Source organism: Lathyrus oleraceus, chromosome 1 (genome assembly GCF_024323335.1).
Source record: "Lathyrus oleraceus cultivar Zhongwan6 chromosome 1, CAAS_Psat_ZW6_1.0, whole genome shotgun sequence".
Lineage (NCBI taxonomy): Eukaryota > Viridiplantae > Streptophyta > Magnoliopsida > Fabales > Fabaceae > Lathyrus > Lathyrus oleraceus.
In genome coordinates, this window is record NC_066579.1 from 110,999,101 (window position 1) to 111,017,740 (window position 18,640).

The following is an 18,640-nucleotide window of genomic DNA, read 5'->3' on the forward strand; positions in this document are numbered from 1 at the left end:
ACACCAGTATCAGAATCAACAGAAAAGTAATTTTCCAAAATTAATTTGATATTCATAACATAAAATAAGCATTACAATGATGATTTCAACATAAACTACAATATTACATTTCAATATCTCGGTGGACGCTTGCACATCTTCAGAATATCTTCGACCGATCTTTGTAGTGTCGCTTCCAACTCGAGCGGAACTTTTGTTTCAAAATGGAAATATGTATTCCACATAGCCCTAACATCCGCTTGTATCTTGAGCTCAAATTTGTTGAACTCAATCTTCTCTCTGTTGTCAATCGATGATAAACGATACTCGAGCTTCACAATCCTTCATTTGTCTCTGTAAGGTAGGATATAATGGATTTCCATTTGATATCTTCAAGGCAGGTGAAATCGGTGAGCTTAAACGTTCACCCGGGTGTAGAGTCAGAGAAGGAGACATTTGCGACATACCAATGGATGTTTATTTGTGACATTTGAGACATTTTCAGTTTGTGTGAAATATAACATAAGAGCACCTAAATTTATAGAAGGAGAATATCAATATGGACACTCATTAACTAGCGTATTGATTTCGGAAATATATCTCTAGAACCGCACCTTATTATCTTGTTTCGGAGATGCATCTCTGGAACTTATCTTGAACCAATTTCAAAATAGAACACTAAAACATAACTTATTTTTTCATTGACAAAAACACAAATGTTGTCATGGGGAAGATAAAAAATGCATAAAGACAAAATATGAACAAAAGCTGAATATATAAGACTTCATTTATATTGAGATACAATCACATACAATTATTTGTCCGATTAAACAAGAAATTAAAACGAATCGAAACATATGTCGCCAACTAAATCTATAGGTGGTACCCCTTGGAATTTTGTGCATTTTATTCTTTTTCAATGTTGTTCAATCTCTCGAATTCTTGCATCATTTCCATAAAATGATTCGGCCAAGTCTCGGCTTTTATGGTTGAATGAGTCGTCTACTCTGGTGATGCAACGGGCATAGGGCATCCTGGTTTCAAGTAAACTTGAATAAAATGACTTGATTTTGAAAGCCACCCAATACACATGATACGATCATTTAGATTTTGGGTGGGACGGTGCGCAATGGGAAAAAAGTTTCTGAAAAACTATAGCGTGTCAGGTCAACACACACTATATCATACGCACATGCTATTAGGTGACCCATTTCAAAGAAGCTCATCCATTTTGCCTCTAGTGCTGGACCGCTCAAGCAAGGAACAACATACTCATAAACCGCATCAAATTTTTCTTTCTTTCCGTACAACCGTTTGTATGATTCTTTATGCATCTTCAACTCTTGGATAAGTTGATGTCGGACAAGTGTATGACTATCTTCTCCTTTACCGAGTAAAGCAGAAACGGCTGGGTAACCGCAATTACCGTCCCCCATAACATTAGTGATCCGCTCGATATATTTGTGAATAAACACTGGCATCTCGTCAATGAATGGAATCTTCGATGGAAGTGGCGTCGGAGGTGGTTTGCTAATGGGAGCGCCTTTGACAACACTTTTTTCAGATTTTGGAGTCGGTGAGTCGGGAAAAAATTTGTTGACGTGTTCAAAATATGAAGGAGACTGTGTAGTCAAATTGTTATTCGGTGTAGGCTTCATTTTCTTTGGAGCACCTTTTGTTTCTACGGGTTGAGAGGGCGGTTTCATGTCAGTGGTTTCCAGATAGGCAATCTTCCTCAATTGTTCTTTGATGTGGAGTTTCATGTTGTCATCGGCTTTCAAAAATCTCTCTTGTATTACTTCCCATTCGGTAAAAATAGAGATACTTGATTTACCGTCATCCATGCATCCATCATCATCAAACCTAAGTCCCCTCCAATTAGTACAAACCTCGTCCATTCTTATTGGGTCACCAAGTTTCACCTTTTTAGAAATAACACAAGCACATGGGAGTTGTTGCATCTCAATTTTATCTCCCCTAAGCGACTTGTTAGTGAGGTACCGAATATTACACACTTATATGATTTCTGGTCGTTTTCGTTTCAATGTCGCAAGTATATTTTTCGATTGAACAAAATTCAAGGTCATGTCAACAACACATTCCTTCTCTTATGGCTTAAGCCGACAAATCATGGTTATGCAAACCACATATCACATTAAATCTCCAATTTTTGTTTGTCAACATATAACCACGAACCTTAAACGGGCAATCACATTTTCATATACCGATGTCGTCTCTTTTAAAATTTCAGAGAGGAGTTCTATATTTCCCGCTTCTTTCGCAAATTATTGTCATAAATAAACATCTTCTATTCGAACCATTATCGGATCTTCCTATAACCACACCAAATACAAGTTTAGAGGCCTCCATACGAATCCATTGAAGCATTTGATCACGAGATTCAAACTATTTATTGTTTTTAAAGTCGTTACCAACGTCTACCGCATACACAATAACACCTTGAACATTCGGAGAAACAACCACACCTTGGACATTCAAAGAAACAATTTGTTTTGAGAATACATTGGGGTGTACCATATCTAAAGAAAACAATTAAAATAATAATATAACATAAGCGCTACTACTGCTGCAGAATGACTTCAAAAATGAACACAAACAAATTTCAAAAATGTATCTCCGGACAAGTTCATATACGTTCCGGAGATACATTTATGGATATGACGTAACTTTTTTCAATAAAAATGGAAGATTAATGTGAACAATGCATAGGGAAATGAAGGATCTTTATCCTAAATTCTATCTTATTTTGCTCTCTATGATGTGATGAACCAAAAAGATTGAGATTTGGAGTGAAAAAATGATTGAGAATGAAGGGTTTGGTTGAAAACCAATTATGTCAATAATGGTTGTATGATCATGCAGGTGATTCTTTTATCATATATTTTCAGAGGTGCATCTCAAAAAATATCTGACATGCAAAGGTGATGTAAATTTCAAAATACCGCCCATAATTTCGATGATGAATCTCTGAAATATCTACTGAACTGTTAAATAATTAAGGTCTTTCTTAAAATGTTCCGAATATGCATCTCAGAAATAAATATTACCCAACATATAGGACGCCTCTCAGAATTGCCTTACTTAAGTGTGCAAGAGGTACGTCCGGAGATACATCTCCGGAAACGGATGACATTTATGAAAATTCCCGTGGTATAGTGAAAAAATCTAGGGTGCTTTAAGAAATTCTCTTTATTTTAATCAACAAAATATGGTTGATCTATAGCATGGTGATGGGAAAATAGCAAGTGTACTATTTTTCTCACTGTAGAAATAAAAGGGACATTCCCCGTTTGTCGATCTCAAGGACTGCTTGACGACACAGAGTTTATAGATTGTTTCAATTAGACAAAAGCCTTTGGTTTTTGTGTTGTGATTAATTATACTACCAATTGCAGATAAATAAAACAAGTAAAAAGGTTGAGCGAGATACAAATGAGAGAAGATTGCTAGGGTTTGGTGAATGAAACTTCTTGCAACAGATATAATTTATGAAGGTTTAGACAATATTCCTGTCCAATTAAGTCCGGTCATCCAGATTATCTATTCCTAATTCCTTAGTGAAAAGACCTTTGATTATGTAACCTAATTACTATGTCCATAAATAATTAAGTTCATACTCAAGCATTCAAATATCAAGAATTACCGGTCAGATAGAAAATCCCTAGTCCTAGGTTATTTTTACTATCCAAAGTTCTTATCCAGATCAATGAATAATCGCTGTCCAGCTTAAACTATTCATATTAATCATCATTCGTTGGTCCGACGAATAAAGCATAAAGAACAGTAATAAGAACAAATCAAATGAAAAGAAGAAATAATCAATGCATTCATAAACATCAAATCTGTCACATTCAGAATCAGGGTCACCCCCCTAGCAATGGGGGGTTTAGCTACTCATAATCGAAATAAAAACAAAGATTAACATTGTTGTCATTACAGAATTTCTTGAGGAATCAATCTTCAATCGTCGGAAAACTCTTGAACATATGAATCCTTTGATAATCGTAGAGTCTCCAGCTCTCAAAACGCGTCTCTTTTCTCTCCAAATCGTCCAACCCTCGGAAAATCGTGCTCTCCCCTCTAAATAGCTATGCAGTTGGGTTTTTCCTGATTTTGGGGGCCATACGCGTATTGCCCAGTCTGATACGCGTATTGCCTAGTCTGGTACGCGTACTGCACGTAGGCCAGCCTCTGATACGCGTATTGCCCAGTCTGGTACGCGTATTGCCCAGTCTGGTACGCGTATCACCAGTTTGGTACGCGTATCACCAGAAGCTTGTCTTTTTGCTTGATTTTCAACCCCTCTGGGCATTTGCGTATGCTACGCGTATTGGGAAGGTCCATACGCGTATCAAGTAAGGCCATACGCGTATGGACAGTAGATTCTCCAAGAATTTGGTTTTTTCTTCCTTTTTCTTGCTCGGGCTTAATTTGGCATCTGACGTTTGATCCCCTGAGCTTCCAGACTACTTTTTGACCTGCTAACATACCCAAAAGTGTAAAATATCCTCAAGAAATTCATAAGTAACAACATACTTCATATTATAGAATTGAGCTTATATCTAACTAAAAATGCTTCAGTTTACGCAGTTTACCTGACTTATTTACGGTTAAACAGTGGAATGTCTAGCATAAATGGTGACTGATCACAACCCCAAACTTAGCTTGTTGCTTGTCCTCAAGTAACATTTTATTACCATACGATCATGTCACCCCAAACTTACTGTAAAACAGTTCTTACCACAATACTGCTGAAATCTTTCGCACTGGACCTCTTGATGTTTTTCAGGTTTTCTGATTCTTCCACATGGCCAACGAGCTAGAAACTCTTTCCCTCAAAGATATGACTTTACCTGTCAGCTTATATCACACTCTCACCAAGTCTCTCTGGGTTAAAGTGTTATCACTCTCAAATCACAATATGCAATATCAAATCAGAAGTTTGAATAAATTCTCTCATCCTATCAACATGTACAATCACACACACTATTTGAGGTCTTTTAGGGTTGTAACGGGGTTTTGGTTTAGGTAGGCTATGAAATTTGAACAAAGGTTTTTGGTTCAGAGTACATAAAATCATTCTCTCACTACGTTTCTTTTCTATTATTCCTGTAGGGTTATGCAATCCTCTTTTCCTTTTATATATAGTGAATGTAGCATTTTTTTTTCAAAAGCTGTTCTTTTATTGTTTTTCGCTTTTCTCTTTCTTTCTTTTCATGTTGTTGTTATTTTTCTTTCTTTTTTTTTTTCTTTTATACGACATTCACTTACTATTCACGTACTGCAAAGCTACCCCAAACTTAAAGGTTGCTATTCCAACAGCAACCCCAAACTTAGATAGAAACGTAGAGATGAAATCAATCCTCACATACTCTGAACATGGTAGGATAGGTACAAGGTCATGGCTTTAGAAAAACGGGTATATCAGAAATAAATGATTAACAGGCTCAACAGGGTAAAACAATGGCTAATAATAATAATAAAGGGATGGCTAGAAAGGCTCTAGGTAATAAACAAAAACATGCCTCAGTGTGTGTATTCGTACAACTAATAATAACAAAAGAACGTACGCAAACCAAGATTGATAAAGACATACCTGATATCTCTCATATGATGATAAGTGTTTGGCTTTTTATGATCTCACCAGGACGGGTTAAGCTGACTTGTTTTATCATACCTCTGAGTTCAAAGCTCATGCTCGTGGTTCTGATGTTAATCTTAACCAGTGCGTCCAATCATAAACAACAGTATCTACAGTCAGGGGACTGAAAGAGAGGACGCCCAAGTATTTGGTGTAAGTGATCAAGAAAACCAATAGCCAGACATTGTCACATATCTAACGAAATAAACAGGAAAATGGAGGTAAACCAAATCAAATTCATTAGATTAAGCCAACCCATAATAGGTGATTACATTCAAGCAAAAGAAAATAAAAACTGAATAAACCAAAAAGAAAAATACACAAAGAAATTTCAAACCTCCCTTGGGTTGCCTCCCAAGCAGCGCTTCGTTTAACGTCGCATGGCTCGACGGGACACCTCATACTCAGATGAGTTTAACAGTTTCAATTGGTCCCCCTTCACCGGGATCATATGGTTTCCACCTCTGACCATTAACCTTGAAGGTGTCGCCATTCTTCTCATTTAAAACACCAATACCACTTTTATGTTTCTTCAGTACCTTTTCATCTTCTAATTCTGGTGAAGCTCTCAGATCCTCCCACCTGCGTGGGTTGTATTTCCTCCAAGGGTTTTGTGTATCCAGCATAGCAAGCACTTCTTTTTCTTTTTCCTCATCCTTCTCCTCCATCTCTCTGACCGACCGACTAAGAACTCTTTCTAACGGTAATTCAGGGAACTTTCTTTGAATTGTGCTAGTTACAATTTGATCAATCACTTCCACGGAGTGGTTTGTACACATATTCTCTTTATGTTTCATAGTATCTCGGACATCAATTCTGAGCTCTTCATCATACACCTTTAGGGTCATGGTACCTTCCTCCATATCTATATTGCATCTCCCTGTTTCTAAGAAAGGTCTGTCCAGAATCAGAGGTATCTCTTCATCTTCTGGCATTTCCAAAATTACAAAATCAACAGGAAAAACAAATTTATCAACTTTGACCAGAACATCCTCAACTACCCTAAAAGGTCTCTTCACTGAGTGGTCAGCAAATTGAAGTGTCATTCTGGTATCTTGAACATTTCCAATTCCTAGCTTCCTGTAAATAGACAAAGGCATAAGGCTAACACTAGCCCCCAAATCAATCAGCGCCCTTTTAAAGGACCTATCTCCAATGGCACACGGGATAGTCACAGAACCTCTATCTGGCTTCTTCACTTGAATCTTCATACCCTGCAAAATAGCACTACAAGTTTCAGTTAGTATAACAGGGTCAGCGTCAGTGGTGCGCTTCTTGGAGATGATGTCTTTCATGAATTTTGCATAGATAGGCATCTGCTCGAGTGCCTCAGAGAATGGAATATTGATTTCTAATTTCCTGAACAACTCCATGAATTTCTGAAAAATTTTCTCATCTTGCTTCTTCTTTTTGTTTCTTTGTGGGAAAGGAAGCTTAATGATGGGTTTTGGTTCAGGGAGCTTTTCTTGTACCACCGGCGGTATTACAATTTCTTCCTCAGATGGTGTCTTGTTTTCTAAGATTTCCAGGTCCACTTCAAGCAACTGATCTTCTTCTTCATCCTTCTTCTTACGATCTTCAACATATCTTCCGCTTCTTGTTGTTACCGCACTCACATTATGGTGCTCCCTCGGATTTGTCACTGTTGCACTAGGTAATGCGCCCGGTGTTTGAAAATTTGTTATCTGTTGTGCTATCTGACCCAATTGAATCTCCAGATTTTTAATGGATGCATTTGTGCTCTTCTGATTATTCCTGGTCTCCTCCTGAAATTGCATATTCTGAGTTGCCATCTTCTCTATAGCAATCTCCCAATCCGCTTTCTTCGGTATTTGTTGCTGATAAGGTTGCTGTTGCGATTGATATTGTGGTTGGTAAGGTGGTTGTTGTTGTGGAGGTCCTTGGTTCTGAATATTACCTTGCTGATCTTTCCAAGAGAAATTAGGATGATTTTTCCACCCCGGATTATATGTATTTGAGTAGGGATTATTTTGCCTCAGGTAATTTATAGCTTGCACTTGTTCTGCGGTTGCAACACAATGCATGGTAAAGTGTGGTCCACTACAAATCTCACAAATCATGGTCGGAACCGGTTGAACTTGAGCAACAGTTTGGGTACCTAAATTCATAGCTTTCAATCTTCTTTCAACCTCAGCAGCAATCTGGTCTTCCATTTTCACTACCTGATTTGCTAATTTCAAGTCAATTTTTCCCTCCGGCTGATTCACAGTACGGTCATATAATTCCAAATGCTCATTTGCTGCAATAGCTTCGATGATTTTTTTGATACCGGTTGTTGTAGAAAAATTAGACGAGCCACCGGCAGCTGTATCAATGAGCTGCTTAGTTCTCATCTTCAGCCCGTTTACAAAATTCTGCATTTGTTCAGTTTCATCCTGATTATGTGTAGGACATGCAACTAAACATCTCTTGAATCTTTTGTATGCATCTCCGAGTGTCTCTCCTTCTTTCTGTTTAAAATTCACAATGTCATACCTCTTACGGATATACACAGAAGCAGGAAAATACTCATTCAAGAATGCTGTTTCCATTTGTTGCCATGTAGTAATGCTTCCTGCAGGTAGGGAATAGAACCATTCCTCAGCGTCCTCAGATAACGTGAATGGAAACATGACCAATCTCTTTGCCTCTTCAGAATGCCCATCAATTTTTAATGATGTAGTCATAGTAAGAAACCTCTGTAGATGCTTGTTTGCATCCTCATTGATCTTTCCTGCAAAAGGTTTGCTTTCTAGCTGACGGATAGTTGAGGGGTGTAACTGGAAGTGAGCAACATTAACAGGTTGGTTAACAATGGTCAACCACACTGCTGGGTTATTCTGTCTGCCATAGTCACCTAAAAGTCTTTCCGCTGGGGGTGGGTCTGCAGCCATGTTAACAGTGTCTGGATGTGAATATGTGTCTGACTCAGATTTTTCGGAGTGAACAGAAGCTGGTGTTCTAGGTGTGGTCGGTTCTTCGGTGTCAGAGTTTGCCACTTTCTTTCTTCTAGCTTCTCTGAGCTTTGCGCGCAATGTTCTCTCTGGTTCTGCGTCAAAATGAAAATTAGCTGAGGCCTTACCTCGCATACACAAATTAGACAGAAATTAGTTATAATAACAATAAAAATAAAATTAACAGTAAATAAAATTTTGGATGCAGAGCAACAAAATTCTAATTGAAAATAAATTAATAAACTCTATTATCTTTGGCAGTCCCCGGCAACGGCGCCAAAAACTTGATGGGAAAATAGCAAGTGTACTATTTTTCTCACTGTAGAAATAAAAGGGACATTCCCCATTTGTCGATCTCAAGGACTGCTTGACGACACAGAGTTTATAGATTGTTTCAATTAGACAAAAGCCTTTGGTTTTTGTGTTGTGATTAATTATACTACCAATTGCAGATAAATAAAACAAGTAAAAAGGTTGAGCGAGATACAAATGAGAGAAGATTGCTAGGGTTTGGTGAATGAAACTTCTTGCAACAGATATAATTTATGAAGGTTTAGACAATATTCCTGTCCAATTAAGTCCGGTCCTCCAGATTATCTATTCCTAATTCCTTAGTGAAAAGACCTTTGATTATGTAACCTAATTACTATGTCCATAAATAATTAAGTTCATACTCAAGCATTCAAATATCAATAATTACCGGTCAGATAGAAAATCCCTAGTCCTAGGTTATTTTTACTATCCAAAGTTCTTATCCAGATCAATGAATAATCGCTGTCCAGCTTAAACTATTCATATTAATCATCATTCGTTGGTCCGACGAATAAAGCATAAAGAACAGTAATAAGAACAAATCAAATGAAAAGAAGAAATAATCAATGCATTCATAAACATCAAATCTGTCACATTCAGAATCAGGGTCACCCCCCTAGCAATGGGGGGTTTAGCTACTCATAATCGAAATAAAAACAAAGATTAACATTGTTGTCATTACAGAATTTCGTGAGGAATCAATCTTCAATCGTCGGAAAACTCTTGAACATATGAATCCTTTGATAATCGTAGAGTCTCCAACTCTCAAAACGCGTCTCTTTTCTCTCCAAATCGTCCAACCCTCGGAAAATCGTGCTCTCCTCTCTAAATAGCTATGCAGTTGGGTTTTTCCTGATTTTGGGGGCCATACGCGTATTGCCCAGTCTGATACGCGTATTGCCCAGTCTGGTACGCGTACTGCACGTAGGTCAGCCTCTGATACGCGTATTGCCCAGTATGGTACGCGTATTGCCCAGTCTGGTACGCGTATCACCAGAAGCTTGTCTTTTTGCTTGATTTTCAACCCCTCTGGGCATTTGCGTATGCTACGCGTATTGGGAAGGTCCATACGCGTATCAAGTAAGGCCATACGCGTATGGACAGTAGATTCTCCAAGAATTTGGTTTTTTCTTCCTTTTTCTTGCTCGGGCTTAATTTGGCATCTGACGTTTGATCCCCTGAGCTTCCAGACTACTTTTTGACCTGCTAACATACCCAAAAGTGTAAAATATCCTCAAGAAATTCATAAGTAACAACATACTTCATATTATAGAATTGAGCTTATATCTAACTAAAAATGCTTCAGTTTACGCAGTTTACCTGACTTATTTACGGTTAAACAGTGGAATGTCTAGCATAAATGGTGACTGATCAGATGGCAATGGTGCGAATTTGAGTAGGCTAATACAATATCCGTCTCCATAGGATGTCTCCATATATTTGCAATTTGAAAAAAATTCCATATCAAGCTCATACTCCTGTGGACACCAAAATTCATAGGCATACATGTATGCTATGAAACTCTAAGTATCTGCATTCATACTCTTTACCTATATTTCTAATAAAAAATTATTGATCAATTATAATTTATTATGTCATTTTAAATTTTTAATAATTTATATATATATATATATATATATATATATATATATATATATATATATATATATATATATATATATATATATATATATATATATATATATATATATATATATATATATATATATATATCAAGCTCATACTCCTGTGGACACCAAAATTTATAGGCATACATGTATGCTATGAATATCTAAGTATCTGTATTCATACTCTTTACCTATATTTCTAATAAAAAATTTTGATCAATTATAATTTATTATGTCATTTTAAATTTTTAACAATATTATATATATATATAGAGAGAGATAAATATATATATATATATATATATATATATACATATATATATATATATATATACATATATATATATATATATATATATAGAGAGAGATAAATATATATTTATATATATATATATATATATATATATATATATATATATTTATATTTATATTTATATAATAAAATATATATATATATATATATATATATATATATTTCCCTCTCTCTCTCTCTCTCTCTCTCTCTCTATATATATATATATATATATATATATATATATATATATATATATATATATATATATATATTATATATATATATATATATATATATGCGCGCGCGTGCGCGGTGTTTATATATATATATATATATATATATATATATATATATAAACACGTGCGCGTATATATATATATATATATATATATATATATATATATATAATATATATATATATATATATATATATATATATATATATATATATATATATATATATATATATCTATATATATATATATATATATATATATATATATATATATATATATATATATATATATATATATATATATATATATATCTTTCTCTCTCTCTCTCTCTTTATATATATATATATATATATCTCTTTCTCTCTCTCTCTCTTTATATATATATATATATAAGAGAGAGAGAGAAAGATATATATATATATATATATATATATATATATATGGAGAGAGAAGAGTCTTTGTAGTTGTTTCTTGCATGGAAGATGAAGACTTTTTCAATCGTTAGATTCGAATTGCACTAAAGTCTATGAATGGAGGTGAATACGATGAGTGATGGGTCATACATCCCATACCCAAAGATACTCAGAATGGGGATAGGAATACTCCAGTCCCACTCCTTCTCCATTACTTAAGGCTCGTATCGTACAACTTGATTCATGATTGATAAGTTGTTGACGTAGTCCTTGCTTTTGTTGTTTTTGCTTTGTGAAGATAGACTTGTCAATCGTATGATTAGAATTGTGCTAAAGTCTATGAATAGAGGTGAATACGATGAGCGTTGGGTCATACGTCCCATACCCAAAGATACTCAGAATGGGTGTAGGAATACTCCAGTCCCACTCTTTCTCTATTGCTTAAGGCTCGGGTCACACTCTTCTAACTTTGATTTAACAAGTGTTGAAGACGCCACCTTTGAAGTGCTTGAAAGTTGAAGACGCCACCTTTGATGTGCTTGAATAATCTGCTGCTTGGTATGACTGAGGATGCCTTGATTGAAGATCTTGTCTTGAGGCCTTGAGCTCCACAGCGTGAAAGAAAAGTCATACTAAGTGACCAAGGTGGTCACTTAATTAGACTGGGGGATTATACAAGTTCAAAGGATTTAATTAATCAAAATTGCTTTTGATCAATTTAATCAGGGGTTTGGTTTTAGTTTTGAAGGGAACTAGTTTTGGATCTAATTGAAGTTAGTACTTGTTAGAAACTATCCTAAGGGAACATGCATTAGAAACTTGATTGAATATTCTAAATTATATTAGAAATCCTAAAGTAACATGTCAAAATATTGATCAAAATCATGATTAAAATTCTATGTTAAGTCCTACAATTATTAGGAAATGATTGAGTTCTAATCCTAAGGGGAACATGTTATTAAATGGATAAAAAGTCCACAATTACCCCTAAAGGGTAAAATGGTCATTATGTCTAAAACAAATCTAATTTCCTAATTATTTTATCGTATGGCTTAAAAGTCAAATTTCTATTTGATCCAACCTGAACATTTTAATTACCAAAAAAAAAGATTAATCAGCATAATTTACATGGTTAATCTTAACCACCTTAAATATATTAACTTCTCATTCTAATCTTAATTAAACTAGGTGGCTTAACTAAACCTGTGAGCCCAAGAATCAAAGCAGTCGGGCCCTGAATGGTGGCAAAGTGAGGCGCCGGCCCAAGGAGGTACCATGAGGAGAAAACCAACGGGCCTTAGGCACAAACCCAACTCAACATTACCAGACTGGAATCAACGCTTCAAAACCAAAAAAGTAAAAGCGCTTATGGCGAAAAAGAAAAAAAAAGCGATGCCGTTCACCCCGTTTGGAAGAAAAAAAAGCACTTCTGACATCGCCGCCGCTTCTTGTAGTCGTCTCCATCATCCTCCGTCGCCATCTTGAACATCACAAACTCCGACAACTAAACCCTAACTTCAATTCTGTTCGATTCGAATAGATTGATTGTTTGATCCATGGGGAAGAAAGGAGGAGCGAAAAATCTCCCAAAACCGGAATCAAAATCTCACACTCCTATTACACTGAGAGAAGAAGCCACTGGAAAATTAAAAACGAAGCCAATCGTTAACACAAAGTCACATCTGAGCATCGATCATTTGAAAAAACTTGCGGTGTGGACCACTACTAACCCTCACATACCGTCTTTGAGTGCCTTCTATGGTCAGCATTTGGCCACCGTTTCAGAGTCTGCTGGTGTACCTCCTCATCCTTCTCTACTCACTTGCCAAAGGTTTGCTTTCTCTCTATGTTTAGTTAGATATCCCCGAACGCCTGATCATTTGAAATGTTTATTAGTAGAATTGATTTATGACACATAGTAGTTCGTGTAGCCTAATAGGTCTAGTGGGAGAAACTTAGATTGTTCTTGACTTGATTTATCAGTAGACTTTATTAGGTTTTGACGGGTCATGTATCTTATAGCACGATTTGGAAAATACATCTTTTGATTTATGAACTAAATCTCGATTTGATAATCATGGAGAGGTCCAATAGCTTTAAAATGTTTTAACTCTATTACTAACATTTGTTTGTTGATTTGTTCCAGTATTTTATCTTATATTCTTCTTAGGTTCTCCTTAAGCATTTGATACTTGGAAATTTCCTATGATTCATAAAAAATGTTTATCATTGTTTGATTTCTCTGCAGGTGCGAAACTGTTCTTCATCCCGGCTTTAATTCAACTGTACGGATTGAGAAGAATAGATCAAAGGTCAGACACAGGCAAAAGAAGTTTGGCACCATCGCCCAAAACAATGTCGTGTACAAGTGCCATTTCTGTTCACATCAGAATATCAAGAGAGGTACCCCTAAGGGACATTTGAAAAAACTATGCCCGGCAAAAGATAAACCATCCTTAGAATCAACACCCGCCACAAAACCAATTGTACACAAATCTTTAAAATTAGAGAAACACATGGTAAGCAAAGATGAAGGCGGTGAATTACACACTGTTGGTTCAGAAGTTGTAGTTAAGGACGTCGCCCCTATGAAGGGTCTGGAAACTCCGTTTAGTACAAGTGCACCAACATTGTTAGAAGCAAAGAAGAGAAATAGAAACAAATCCTCGTCCAAGAATGCGTTTGAAACTCCAAGCATGTCTGCAAGAGTAAATACTCAGAGCACTGCGAGCAAAAGACGGAAAAAATCATGGACCAGTTTAAAAGAAATTGCTAAGAGCAAAGAGAGTGATAACAGTGGAGTTGCTAATTTGACAATCCCATTTTTTTTATAACTTGGAAGATTTCTGCATAGGTAATTTATTTTAAGATTGAGCCGGAAGGTTGTTTTTCTCAGCTTATTTCAAGCAATTTTGTTGTTTTTGCTGTGTTTGATGCTCTCTATTGCCAACAAGGTGATAGTCAAGCATGCTGTCACCAAAATAAGAGATGGGGATGTTCTTCTAACATACGGGTCATCATTGGCAGTTGAAATGATTCTTTTGCATGCACACGAATTAGGAAAACAATTTCGTGTTGTGATAGTTGACTCTCGTCCAAAGCTTAGAGGACAACAGTTACTCCGCAGGCTTGTGGAGAAAGGTCTTAACTGTACATACACTCATATAAATGCTGTTTCCTACATTATGCATGAAGTTAGTCGAGTTTTTCTGGGTGCTGAATCAATATTGTCTAATGGAACGGTATATTCAAGAGTGGGGACTGCAAGTGTCGCAATGGTTGCTCATGCATCCCGTGTACCAGTCATAGTATGTTGTGAGGCCTATAAATTTCATGAAAGGGTACAGCTGGACTCGATTTGCTCGAATGAACTTGGTATGTATATTTATCTGTTATAGATGACAAGGCTTTTATTTACCATAAACCATTGGCTTTTTCCTCTAAGGCTCATGTTTTTATAATGATCTTACAGGTGATCCAGATGCCATTTCAAGTGTTCAAGGTAGAGTGGATGTCAACCACTTGGATGGTTGGTCCGATATTGAAAATCTGCAACTTCTAAATCTGATGTAAGTATTTGTTGATTGGAACACCACACCAAATTGTTATTTCGCCACTCTAACCTGCAATTCTCTTTAAATTGATGACAGTTATGATGCAATGCCTTCAGATTACGTTTCAATGATAGTCACAGATTATGGAATGGTAAGTGTTGAAATTTTGAGAAGTTACACATTTGGTGCTAAAACATGGCTAAAGTGCATTTTTTGAACCTGGAAACCCGTAGTTTGCATTTTATCTAGTTGGTCTTAGGAGAATGATTTTAGGATCAAGCAAACAGTTTAAACTGCAGAAAACCTAAAAGTTTAAAATAAAACATGACATATAATTAGAAAAGTACGAAGCATTATTTTTATAAGTTCCACCCTTAAAACTTATTTTCAAAAAGAAATTATTGAAAAGAAGCGAGAGGGCATTAGTATTTACTGTTTATAAGGATAGAGGAAAAGAAACCTTTCTTTTGTAAACCCCTGAAATGTGATAAACTACTACTAACACAATAGTTTTTAATACATTCTCAAAGGGCATCAGATTTATATTCTGATGCTTTACACAAATTTTTTGATTCATATTTCTACTTTGGCAGGTCCCCCCACAAGTGTACCTGTAATTGTAAGAGAATATGGGAGAGAACAGGTCTGGATATAAATTATTCAAATGCAAAGGCCTGGTAGGAATGGGTTGTAAGAGAAAATGGGAGAGAACAGGTGTGGCTATAAATGATGCAAAGGCAAAGGCCTGGTAGGAATGGATTGTAAGAGAACATGAAAGTGAACAGGTCTGCATATAAAATTATGCATTGCGAATGCCTGTAGGAATAAATTTTGAAATTATTGTAATTCATGTTTATCGATTATTTTCCATATTGGAATTATGTGCCTCTTTGTTAGGAAATTTTAGACATTTCTATATTCAACTGTCCTAGCGAAGAGAGCAAACATTTCGCCTCTCCAGGCAGATTTAGGTATGTATTTTCATTCACAACAGTTCTTCTTTCTCTTCTATTGTTTTTCAAGTATCGGATAAGTTGTCTCACAATTTTTGGCTTGTCAAGTTTCACTTATCTTAGCATTCTTGCCCTTTAATTATGTAAACCATCCCCCGAAAGTGCTGGTGAAGGGTATAACTGAAGAATATTATTTTTTGTGATTGATGTAATTAAAAAAAGGGTTACTTGAAATTTGAATACATTAACCCCATCATTTCTAAATTCTTTGGGTGACTAAACCACATCTAGTTAATGGTATAATTAGGATGCTTTGTTGCTATTTTATTCTTTCTTTCAATATATATACAAACTCTTGAACATATTACATAAATATATATACACAAATCTTAATGCCAAACATATTACATAAATATGATTCAATCCTATACGCCATTCAAAACTTAAAACAATTTCTTTGAACCATTCAAATAAATGTTCCATTCAAAATTCCCTGCCTAACAAATCCAATTTCATTTAGAGCAATTTAAGGTATTTTTACAAATAAATGTACGTTTTTTTTTCAATCCTATTCCATTAACTATGGCCTTGCAGTCTTCATTCAGTATTCAGCCATCATGATGAACATGCCAAGCTTGCATCTAACAGGTTATAATTAGGTTGGTGTTAATTGAACTGCTGCAATGCGCCGACAATTAACCTTGGCATCGCGTCCTGTCCTGTGTAGCAATCCACGTCAAAACCGGTGAGATGTTCGACTTGTTCAGCCTGCATCAAGCTGCAGAATTTATAACCAAAATCAGCATTAAGGCCAAAATGTTTCTGATCAATAACCTTCGCTTAAATTTATCATTCTAACATCACAATTAATAAATAACGAAATGTCATTTAACAGGAGAAATTGACCGTCATCAATTCAGTTCGACATAGAAAAGGGTTTCCATTTAGGTGCACTTCACAATTGTCATTTTTTTTTACCGCAAACTGCATCTAATTAATCTTTCTCCAACTAATTCAAAATGCAATAAATTGTTACAGTTACAAGTTAATCTAGCGGCAACAATCATAGTGTAATGACGGAATCCATTCACCTCACTTCAAGTTAGCCACGCTCCACATATGAAAACAGTCATATTCACAGCATTCGTACACATGCCCTAACCTATAACCACTTCACTAACCTTTCCAATTATATGACTAACATCATGATCACTTTTAACCTATTTTTTTAACTGCAGTAAAATGGTTAGTAAAAATAATAGCAGAAGAAGTGAAGGTATTACTCGAAGCGCTTTGGGGTTCTCGCATATTCGTCGGCGATAATAATTCAAAACTGACCGGAGGAAATCTCCCCTCCGTTGGTAAGCCTTGTAGCAACTAGTTTGAAATGAATGACTAATTATCTTTTCTTAACATACCAATACCTCTTCCTCCTCTAGATTGCAATTGAATTATGTTATTTCAAGTTCAAAATTGAGTTCCTGTTAAATCAATTAAACTCCTTTCTATAAAATATTTTCATTTTCAATGTTTTATTTTGCAGAATCTTCATACCCACACAACTCTATTCAAGTCTCATTTCTCTCATCCACTAAACCAACAACATTATTTTTTTTCATCTCTCAAATTATTCTTCCCCGTCAATGCTCTCGCTAATTCTTCTTTAACCTAAATCCATATCAATTTTCTTATTTTTTTTCCCTCAATCATTCTCGAATTTTCTTCAAATGTATCATTGTTTATCAAGTAACTTGTTATACAGGTTACCCAACAAAAGCGTGTTATTTTTTAATTAGTTAAACAAGTTAATAGTAGGATTTATGTCATTAATTAAAACTTATACAATTAAATCAATGATGCATAAATGTGTTTCATTAATGTAAGTACGGAAAAAACTAAATCACTGAGAGAAATATAAGACACTTATTAATAAAAATATTTTCACCAAAATTTGTATCGTTTATAAATTGATTATTTAGTTGAAGCTAACTATGAAAATTATAATAAATTTTGATAGTTATAGTAAGGTAATAAAATTTTAATAAATTTAGTTTTTTCCTTGAAATTATATGAAACAGAAAATAAAAATATTGATCTAAATATTAAAAAATAAAAATTTATCAATTATTTTTTTTTAAAAGTATTTGAAATAAACTATAAGAGTAAGAATAGACATTGTATTCTCTATTATAATAAGAATAAGAGTAGATACTTTAAAATTGTAATCTCTATTATAATAAGACTAAGAGTTGATATTTTAAAATTGTAGTCTCTATAAATAATTATATTATTTGTAAAAAAATAAAATAGTAATTTATTTAATACAATATTAAATATTTTTTTTTATTTATATTATTTATTTGTATTGCATAAATTATATTCAATATATTTTATTATATATTAAATATTTATGAAAAAATGGATTAAATTCATCGATTCACTTTGACTCAAATATCAATACTGGCACCAGTTCACTCATTCAACCTATGTGTCGCATAATAGCTACATGTTACTTATGGATGTATGTATCTGTAATTTTGGCTAGCTAGTAGTGGCATTTCATATGCCGGAATGTTATTCTTTAATAAAGTAATTTATTTTGGCTTTGAAAAAAATTAGTTAATAGTGCCACCTCATCAATTTAATGAAAATAT

General features: G+C 34.8%; 1 protein-coding gene and 1 pseudogene across 1 annotated transcript; both read left to right on the forward strand.

Moving 5' to 3' along the window:
* The first annotated feature begins 12,778 nt into the window (after positions 1 to 12,778).
* LOC127120226 (uncharacterized) lies at positions 12,779 to 14,411 on the forward strand (annotated as a pseudogene).
* On the forward strand, positions 14,321 to 16,078 carry LOC127120215 (uncharacterized). The gene is made up of 4 exons (XM_051050631.1): positions 14,321 to 14,854; positions 14,952 to 15,048; positions 15,130 to 15,184; positions 15,627 to 16,078. Exons 1-4 carry the CDS (start codon positions 14,413 to 14,415, stop codon positions 15,648 to 15,650), a joined length of 618 nt encoding a protein of 205 aa, XP_050906588.1. The 5' UTR covers positions 14,321 to 14,412; the 3' UTR covers positions 15,651 to 16,078.
* Positions 16,079 to 18,640: the final 2,562 nt, after the last annotated feature.